At 41.9% G+C, this 10,483-nt stretch overlaps 1 protein-coding gene across 1 annotated transcript; it reads right to left on the reverse strand.

The window, feature by feature from the left end:
* Nucleotides 1–8,793: 8,793 nt before the first annotated feature.
* Nucleotides 8,794–10,001, reverse strand: LOC123987656. The gene is made up of 3 exons (XM_046285011.1): nucleotides 9,638–10,001; nucleotides 9,432–9,551; nucleotides 8,794–9,334 (listed from the first exon to the last, which is right to left on the reverse strand). The coding sequence occupies exons 1-3, from the start codon at nucleotides 9,918–9,920 to the stop codon at nucleotides 9,282–9,284; spliced, it is 456 nt and encodes a 151-aa protein (XP_046140967.1). The 5' UTR covers nucleotides 9,921–10,001; the 3' UTR covers nucleotides 8,794–9,281.
* Nucleotides 10,002–10,483: the final 482 nt, after the last annotated feature.

Genomic DNA, 10,483 nt, shown 5'->3' on the forward strand with positions numbered 1-10,483 from the left:
TAATAACAATATCATTATTACTATATCCACATTAGAAATAATGTGTTCTCGACGTGAATGAGGGTTTTCGGAAAAGGAGGGGATTCCGTCTTTTCAAAGACGTGGGCGTCGAGGAGAAGATGAACGACACAGCTTAGCGGTCACTAATTGTGCATAACTTATAATTTTTACACAATGAGTTGTGAATTCAGCACTACAAAAAATCACATGTGTTTGAATTTGGGATTCCACGATTCACAGACTTCGCCGTGCAAGGTACTGAAATGAATTTAAAATGCTCTAAACTCGAGTAACGATAAAGATCTTGGTCGTTGTTGTCGCTTGATAATCGCTCTATTAATTGCTTACGCATTAATGCCGTAACGGTTCGAATTTAGGAGTTTAATATTGGCGAGCGCTGGCTCGGCGGCTTAGACAGCGCAGGCAGCGATACTTTACTTATTGTGAAGACAGGGTTATCGAGCCCGTGTTACCGACCGAGATATTCGTCCGAGTTTGATTAGCGAAATTCGTACACGTACACACGTTATAAAGATGCAGAAACACCGTGGCCCCTCTCTTTGAGGTAACTCTGCACTATTCTAAGCTGTATTCAGTATTTCGAGCTGTGAATGCCACTTCCAGCGCAGCTGTGCAGAAGAAGAACAAGAAGAAGAAGGAATATCACGGAATATGTGCGTGACGCCCCTTTCCTTGAGGTATATCTGCAAATATCTCGAAAACGGTGCGAGCTATGGCAAAATCGTAAGAGACCTTTTTTGTAGGAAATTAAATTTCCTACTATTTATGTTCTATGACATTTTTTGATCAGATGCGTATTTTTCGAGATATATGGGGATATTTAAAAGTTCCGAAGCCACACATACATTATAAGGATGCAGAAAATCTGTGGCCCCTTTCTTTGAGGTAACTCTGCACTATTCTAAGCTGTATTCACTATTCCAAGCTGCAAATGCCACTTCCAGCGCAGCTGTGCAGAAGAAGAATAAGAAGAAGAAGAAATATCACGGAATATGTGCGTGACGCACCTTTGCTTGAGGTATATCTGCAAATATCTCGGAAACGGTGCGAGCTATGGCAAAATTTTGAGAGACGTTTTTTGTAGGAAATTAAATTTTACTACTATTCCTATTCTATGACATTTTTTGACCGGATGCGTAGTTTTTTTGAATAGCTCGATATATCTCGAAAAACTACGCAATCTGGATCAAAAAATGTCCTAGAACATAAATCGTGGGAAATATAATTTCATACAAAAAAGGTCTATTAACATTTTGCAATAGCTAGCACCGTTTCCGAGATATTTGCAGATATACCTCAAGCAAAGGTGCGTCACGCACATATTCCGTGATATTTCATCTTCTTCTTGTTCTTCTTCTGCACAACTGCGCTGGAAGTGCATTTGCAGCTCGGAAATAGTGCAGAGTTACCTCAAAGAAAGGGGCCACGGTGTTTCTGCATCTTTATAACGTGTGTAGTGTACGAATTTCGCAAATCAAACTCGTACGAATATCTCGGTCGCGTAACACGGGTCGATAATCCGTCTTCACAAAATAAGTAAAAGTAATCGCTGCTGCGCTGTCTAACTACCGATCCGAGCGCTCGCCAATATTAAAACTCCTAAATTCGAACCGTTACGCCATTATGCGGAAGCAATTCAGAGAGCGATTATCAAGCGACAACAACGACCAAGATCTTTATCTTTACTCGAGTTTAGCAGCATTTTAAATTCATTTCAGTGCTTGCACCGCGAAGTCTGTGAATCGTGGAATCCCAAATTCCAACACAAGTGTGATTTTTGTAGTGCTGGAATTCACAACTCCTTGTGTAAAAAATTATAAGTTATGCACAGTTAGTGACCGCTAACCTGTGTCGTTCATCTTCTCCTCGACGCCCAACGTCTTTGAAAGACGGATCCACGCCTTTTCCGAAAACTCTAATTCTCGCCGAGAACACATTATTTCTAATGGTGGATAGTAATAATGATATTGTTATTAAATGTACACTGATCTGTAGGAATGGGATCAGTATATTACTTATATATAATGTAGATACACTAATAATGATAGTGTTATTAAATGTACATTGCTTGCACGAAGGAATCAGTATATTTCATTATTTTCTAATGTACACGTAGTATAACGATATTGTTATTAAATGTACATTGATCCAGTATTAGGGAATCAGTATATACATTATATCTAATGAAGATATAGTAATAATGATATTGTTAGTAAATGTACACTGATCTGTATGAAGGATCAGTATATTACAGTATATCTAAGTGTGGATACGTAATAACGATATTGTTATTAAATGTATATACATATCGAATGCAGATATAGTAATAATGATATTATTACTCAATGTACATTGATCTGTAGGAAGGGCCAGGATATTACATTATATCCTAATGTGGAGTAGTAATAATGATATCGTTATTAAATATACACTGATCTGTGGCACGAACAGTAATTACATTATATCTAATGTAGATATACTAAGAATGATATTGTGATTAAATGTATATTACATATCAACCGCAGATATAGTAATAATGGTACGTTATTAAATATATATTACATATCTAATGCAGATATAGTAATATGATATTGTCATTAAATGTACATAGATCTGTAGGAAGGTATCAGTATATTACATTATATCTAATGTAGATATAGTAATAATGACTATTGTTACTAAATGTACATTGATATGTAGGAGGGTATCAAGATATTACATTACATCTAATGTAGGTATAGTAATAACTCCCCTGGAGGCGGGGGGTTTACAGAATACGTCTCCAGCCTCCTTGGCTTGTCGTAAAAGGCGACCTGAACCTCGCTCGCAACCTTTCGGATATCGGCCGCTGGCTGACTCAGTGACCCAGTTCTGGCCACTACCTGCGATAGGGTGACGCAATCCGCTCATCACCGTTTGCACGCGCCTCCCATCACCCAACAAGACGTTAAATCTCACAGCTCTCACGCGGGGTTCAAAATCCAAACTTTGAAAAACAAATTATATATTGCTTTATCGCTCGAACACCTACTTCTCCCTTTGTCAGAATTTTGGAAACAATTTGTATCAACTTTATTTCGCGAAAACCGTATTTAATTACCTCTAGATTTAATGTAACCTTCACGACAATCTTAAAAGTTAGTTTCGATACATATCAATTCTTAATTATAATTTCAACATGGTTTTTACCACCAATCATCAATTCCAGCCTCCTGATAATTCTCAGATTTTGATAAATTTTGAAACTTTATTTACATGTTTCCAATATTACATTTTATTGAGTTAATTAAATTTTAATTTTCGCGCCGCGCAATTTTCATCAGCAACCTCGAATCCTGAACGTATTATGCTCGCGTCTCGGCCCTCCTCCGGTTTTGATTCGCGGCTTCTTCTTTGATCCCCTGCGCTCGCTCCTCGCAGCATCCCAAGCTCGAACGGTCCCTCTCGCTGTACCGTTGGCAGTGGATCGAGACCGCCGGCCTGATCCTTCCTCTCGCTGGCCGACTCTTGGCGAATCACGACCCTACCCGCTCTTCTTCTCAGATCCTCCTATGCATACGTAACTACACGTAGCATATCCGCTTACGGTACCCTTACACACGTGTATTATAGAATTGAATCTCCCTGGAGACGGGGGTTACAGAATACGTCTCCAGCCTCCTAGGCTTGTCGTAAAGGCGACTAAAAAAGGAACCGCGCGCGAAGCCCCTCAGGTGGACAGCGACGTGCCCGTCGTGCACGAGCGCGGCCGTCCGCAACCCTTCGGATATCGGCCGATGGCTGAGCTCATTGACCCAGTTCTGGCACACTCCTGCGAGCGGGTGACGCAATCCGTGCATCGCCGTTTTGCGTGCGTCTTCCATCCACCCAACGAGACGCAAAAATCTCACAGTTCCCACGCCGTTCTAAAATCCAAACTCTGAAACTCAAAATTAATACATGCTTTATTGCCCGAACACCTACCTCTCCCTTGTCAATTTTGGAAAACAATCTGCATCAACTTATCAAGTTAGACTCGATACTATCAATGCTCATTTATAATTTCAGCGTTGTTTTTCAACTACATATCATCAATTCCTAGCCTCCTGATAATTTTCAGATTCTGATAAATTTTGAGCTTTATTACACTTTTCAAATTTCAAATTACATTTTATTAATTTAAAATTTTAATTTTTCGCGCGCGCGATTTCCAATCAGCGACGCTGAATCCCGGATATATTATGCTCGCGTCTCGGCTCTCCTCCGGTTGCTGAATTCGCGGCTTCTTCTTTGATCCCGTGCGCTCGCTCCTCGCAGCATCCCAAGCTCGAGCGGTCCCTCTCGCCGTGCCCGCTGGCAGTGGATCGAGACCGGCCGGCCTGATTCTTCTTCTCGCCGGCCGACTCTTGGCGAACCCTACCCCGCTCTGCTCCTCAGATTCTCCAACTGCATACATACTATACGTAGCATCCCGCTTGCGGAACCCTTACATACGTGTAGTATAGAATTGAATCGGTACCCTCAGATACGTGTAGTATAGAGTCGAATGAAATGAATCTGAATGAATGGATGAATGCATTGCGACAAACGGCACGAGCATACCGAAGCGCTACCGCGTGCTCTCGCACGAGCATCCCCCCGTTCGAAAACTTTTCGCGTCCTCTTCCCACGCCCGGAATTCGCTCATCGAGAGGTTTAGCTCACCCAAATGTGTGTTGCAGTCGAAGGTGTCCAAGCGACCCAGAACCCTCGCGCTCCGACATTCCTTCGATCACGCGATACCTTACGTTTCCATCCCTGCAATCCGGATTTCGCCCATCAAGGGGACAGCTCACTTAACCCGGTGCTGCTGCCCCTGATGTCCAGGCGATTCGGCCTTACCTGTCGCGAGCTCACACGAGCTTCCCACGGAGTCGAATTACCCTACGCGCTCTATCCTCAACCTGCCAACTCGCCCATCGACCCAAATTGTGTTATGGCTGCAGATGTCCAGGCGATCTAGGTCGGTTCGGTACGCGTTTTAAAGGGCATCGTTGCGCGCCTTTGCAATGCTTCTTTCGCGAGTCCACCTATGCTTGGTAGTTGCCCTTAAGAGACTTAGCTCGCCCAAATTGTGCGTAGCGGTCGCTGGTGTCCAGGCACCCAAGCTTTCCTTTCGCTCGCTCTCATGCGTGCATAACCCAGTGCGCGTAAACCAAATCCCGGCCTGAACTCCGCTCATCGAGAGGCTTAGCTCACCCAAATTCGTGATGCGGTCGCTGGTGTCCCAGGCGGCTCAGGTTCTCCTTTCTCGCAATTTCGCGAGTTTCCCTGCGTTTTCGCGACCTCTCCCGGGCTGGAAATTCGCCCATGAGAGGCTTAGCTCGCCCAAATGTGCGTTGCGGCCAGCTGATGACCAAGCGCTCAGCTTATCCCGTTCAATTCCTGCGTAGCAAACACATGGATAGGGAAAACCAACTCTTCAAGGAAAATTTACAACTGTCGGACGGTGTGTACGCACAGCGGCTGCAGGATGCCCACCTAATGCATCTGTACCTTCTGTGGCTAAATGAAATCACCGTCGGCCAAAACGAGCCTGCGTCATGAGCGGAGGCGCGCTGGGGTTTATCCGCGGACGTTCTCGGGCGACTGAACGCCTTTAGGTCGTCCGAGTCGGTCGATGGGTAAGCAACATCGTGGCTACACAATATGCTCTCCATCAAAGCCCCTTGAGGGTGCCGGAGGTGTCTGTGGCTGATACGGAGCAAGTTTTTAGTGGGTATTGGGGTACTGTAACGATCCAACTCAGAGAAACTTGTTTTGGTATGTACCTTTGAGTCCTACACTGCCCGAGACCCCTCCTAACCCGACGGGTCCCTCGCGTACGTAAATGTATTTTCTTGCAGTCAAAATATAAAAAAAAAAAGTATAGAATTGAATGAACTGAATGGATGGATGAATGCATGCGACAAACGATACGAGTGGCCCGAGCTCTACCGCGTGCTCTCGCATGAGCATTCCTTCGTTCGAAAATTTTCGTGTCCTTTCCCACGGCCCGGAATTCGCCCACAAAGGAGACTTAGCTCATTCAAATTGTGTGTGGCGGTCACTGGTGTCCAGGCGACTCGGGCATGCCCCATACGCGGGCTCGTACGAGCACTCCCTCGACTACGCGCTACGTTTCGCACCTTATCCTACGTCTGGAATTCGCTCACCGGGTGGTCCAGCTCATTCCTACGAGTGCTGCTGCCGCTGGTGTCCAGGCGACCCGGAACAACCCTCGCGCATCGGCACCCCTTCGATCACGTGATACATTACGCTTCCATTTCTAAAACCGGATTTCGCCATCAAGAGGACAGCTCACGGAACCTGGTGCTGCTGCCCCTGATGTCCAGGTGATCCGGCCCTACTTGTCGCGAGCACATACGAGCTTCCTTCGAACACGGTTACCTTACGCGATCTTTCCCTAACCTGGAATACGCCCATCGACCCAACTGTGTTGCGGCTGCAGATGTCCAGGCGATCCAGGTCGGTTCGTTACGCGTTTTAAAGAGCATTGCTGTGCGCTGCCAATTCTCTCTCGCGATCTCTCCCATGCTTGGTATTTGCCCATTAAGAGACTTAGCTCGCTCTTAATGTGCGTAGCGGTCGCTGGTGTCCAGGCAACCCAAGCCTTCCTTTCGCTCGCTACCATGCGTGCATTCCTTAGTGCGCGTAACCAAGTCCTGGCCCGAAATCCGCTCATCGAGAGGCTTAGCTCACCCAAATGTGTGTTGCGGCCACTGGTGTCCAGGCGGCTCGGGCTCTCCTCTCTCCCGCATATATCGAGCACTCCTTCGTTTTCGCGACCTCTCCCAGGCTGAAATCCGCCCATGAAGAGGCTTAGCACATCCTCATGGTGGTTTGCGGCCGCTGGTGACCAAGCGGCTCAGCTTATCCCACCCATCTCCTGCGTAGCATACACACGGTTAGGGAAAAACAACTCTTCAAGGAGAATTTACAACTGTCGGCGGGGTGTACGCACAGCGGCTGCAGGGTGCCCACTTAATGCATTCTGTACCTTCTGTGGCTAAATGCAATCACCGTCGGCCAAAATAGCCTGCGGTTTAAGCGGAGGTGCGCTGGGGCTTATCCGCGACGTTCTTTGACGACTGAACGCCTTTAGGTCGTCCGAGTTGGTCGATGGGTAAGCAACATCGTGCCTACACAGTAATGCTCTCCATTACGGCCCCCTGGGGTTGCCGGAGGTGTCTGTGGCCGATACGAGCAAGTTTTTAGTGGGTATTAGGGTACTGTAACGATCCAACTCAGGGAAACCTGTGTTGGTATGTACCTTCGAGTCCTACACTGCCCGAGACCCCTCCTAACCCGACGGGTCCCTGGCGTACGTAAATGTATTTTCTTGCTGTCAAAATATAAAAAAAAAAAGGTATAGTAATAATGATGTTGTTATTTAATGTATATTACATATCTAATGCTGACATAGTAATAATGATATGGTTATTAAATGTATATTACATATCTAATGTAGATATAGTAATAATGATATTGTTATTAAATGTGTATTACATATCTAATGCAGATACAGTAATAATGATATTGTTTATTAACTGTTCTTTGATTTTTAGGAAGGTATCAAGATATTAACTTACATCGAATGTAGATATAGTAATAATGATGTGGTTATTTAATGTATATACATATCTAATGCACATATAGTATTAATGATATTGTTATTAAATGTACATTGATCTGTACGAAGCAATCAGTATATTACAATATTTCTAACTCAGATATAGTAATAATTATATTGTTATTAATGTATATTACATATCTATGCTGATATAGTAATAACGATGTTGTAATTAAAAATGTATATTACATATCTAATGCGATATAGTAGTAATGATATTGTTAATAAATGTACATTGATCTGTAGGAAGGCATCAAGATGTTACATTATATCTAATGCAGATACAGTTATAATAATCCCCTATATGGGGGTCGAAAACATGGAGCCCTCGCGGAAGGACCCTACAGCAGTTCTGTGAAGAATCTGGATTACACCCTGTACTCTCCGTAGGGGTGATTACCTGTGACAGAGGAGCAGGCAGTAAGATTGATATTGTCATATGTAATGACCTTGCTTTAGGAGATTTGGTTGACAGTCGAGTACTTACCTCTTACACTGCATCCGATCACCGATACTTGATGCATACCTTTAGTGGGGAACATAATGCCCGACGTAGGTTCCTTGAAAATAGCATGGGCCCTAGAAAAGTTGACCCTAACAAGGAAGGGTTTTTAGGTGTCCGCCTCCGATTGTTTTGATTTTTGGATATGTTTTAGAGGGCCGAAAAATAAGGTATACGTATTTTTTTATTTTTGCCCGTTTTCATATTTAGGGGGTGAAACGACCCTCTAAAGTTTCGGCTACGATAGGCTATCTCGGAAACTATCATAGATAGAAGAAAACTTTCGAAGGAAAAGTTTCATGGTTTTTTATGCACATATAATAACTGGTCATAAATTTTGTAAAAAATAATTTGTTTATAACAAAAAATTTATTTATAACATTATTTTAAAAGTAATCACAATTTACATAATAACAAAAAAGAACATAAATTCGTTTCTGAATCCATTGATGTATTATATGCTATGTTTGCCTCTTACATTTTTGCACATTTTAATATCATATATGCATCGCGCACATACGCCGCGTCGCGGTCATACCAGATATGGATGTCCGGTTAATATCCATTACGATATCTAGCGTTTTCCATGTATAATGGGCATTAATAAGTTATTTAAAGCTTACAAGATTAATAAAAATTATATTAGTACATATCTGCGTATTAATATGCGATACAGATAGTAAGGAATATAATAAATGTAAATTAATTTCCGGTACTAGTTACATGATTGGTACAATTATATTTCACGTGTATGTTAGGTATGTATATGTGGTATAAATTTATAATCTGAAGCTTTTGTAAGATACATGCAGTTTACAAAATGGTTTACTTAATATTCATATTTGTCGCAGAAGTGATATTCATGAAAAAAATGTTTTAAACAAAATGCTTTCTTACACCAAGAGCATCTAATTATTGGTATTTCATCACAGAGTGCACATTTCATTTGTGTGTTCTCTTCGAAAGCAAAATCTACAGGATTCACTAAATCTCCTGATTTTTTTTCTGTGTATCCACTTTTGTACCAAGCATACTGGAATAGATTTTTATATCTTGGTGAAGATAGTTGATTGTGTACAAGTGATTGTAACTTAATTATATTATTTCTTAAATGGAGATTAACATCGTAATCATGTAACAGCACATCATCGGAGAAACGCCTAACATAATTCTTCCACACCCTAAATCCATAAACATCTAGAGGTTGGATTCGGCCAGTGGTACCTTTTGGTATCATCTTAATTACAATTTCTTTACCCGTTGGTTTCGCATTATGTATATCTTGTTCACAGTGTCCACTCCAAGAGTCTAATAACAACACAGACGTTGTTTTAGTATTAGGAAAAAAGACCTCTTCCAACCAGATTTTGAAATGAGCTACAATATTAAATTGAAATCTTTAGTAATTATACACATGTATATTGGTAGTTATCAATCAAAAATAATTTGAAGGTATTGGTTACCAGAAGTGAGTTTTCCAGATTTTGATGCAGTCACGTACACATTAGTCGGTTTGAATAATGTTTTCTGAACTATTGGTCCAAATTGTCCATTTGCTTCTTGCAAAACCATAAAAAGGGGCGACAACAATCTTCCATCAGCAGTTATTGTTGGTTGTATTGTGTAACTATGCGTTGTTGAAGGTACAGATTCTACAACACACTCTACTTTCTTTTGGCTTTTCACTGCTAAAGTTCGTCCAGAATGTATTTCTAATTGAAATCCACTCTGGTCTGAATTGTACATATTTTCATCTCCGTATCTCGTAATCAAAGGGTTTACTTCATTGACAAAGTCCGTAGCTTTAACTTTCAATACTTCATCGTCTTCTATGTCTTTCGTGTTACAAATTTGTTATTTTTCGAGAAACAATACGATGAGCTTTTTTAAAATTATACAGCCATGTTTTGGAAGCTTTAAATGTCATATGATCGTTACCTTGTTCTTTATATGCTTGCAAAGCCCATCGTCGTATATCTCTATCATGCAAAATATAACCGGATTCAATAGCTTTTTTCATATTTGTTGTCACGAATTCCAAAATTTGAGCCAATCTTTCTTTTTTAGTTCCACTTGTTTCAATTTGATGAGCCCATCTTCGTAATTGTCGTTCAGAAAAAACAAGTCTAAAATTATGTTGAACAGTAGCAAGTTTACGTTTTTTTTTCTCCCTCTGTCCAAACGCAACTGCTTTCCGCTTGTAATCGACATCAACGTCTTCATCACGCTGTGAACAAACTCCAATATATGTCTCCCCAGACCAATTTTCGTTTGCATCATCTTCTTCAACAGCTTCAACCTCACATTCT

The sequence above is a fragment of the Osmia bicornis genome, chromosome 3, assembly GCF_907164935.1.
Source record: "Osmia bicornis bicornis chromosome 3, iOsmBic2.1, whole genome shotgun sequence".
In the NCBI taxonomy this organism is placed as follows: Eukaryota; Metazoa; Arthropoda; class Insecta; order Hymenoptera; family Megachilidae; genus Osmia; species Osmia bicornis.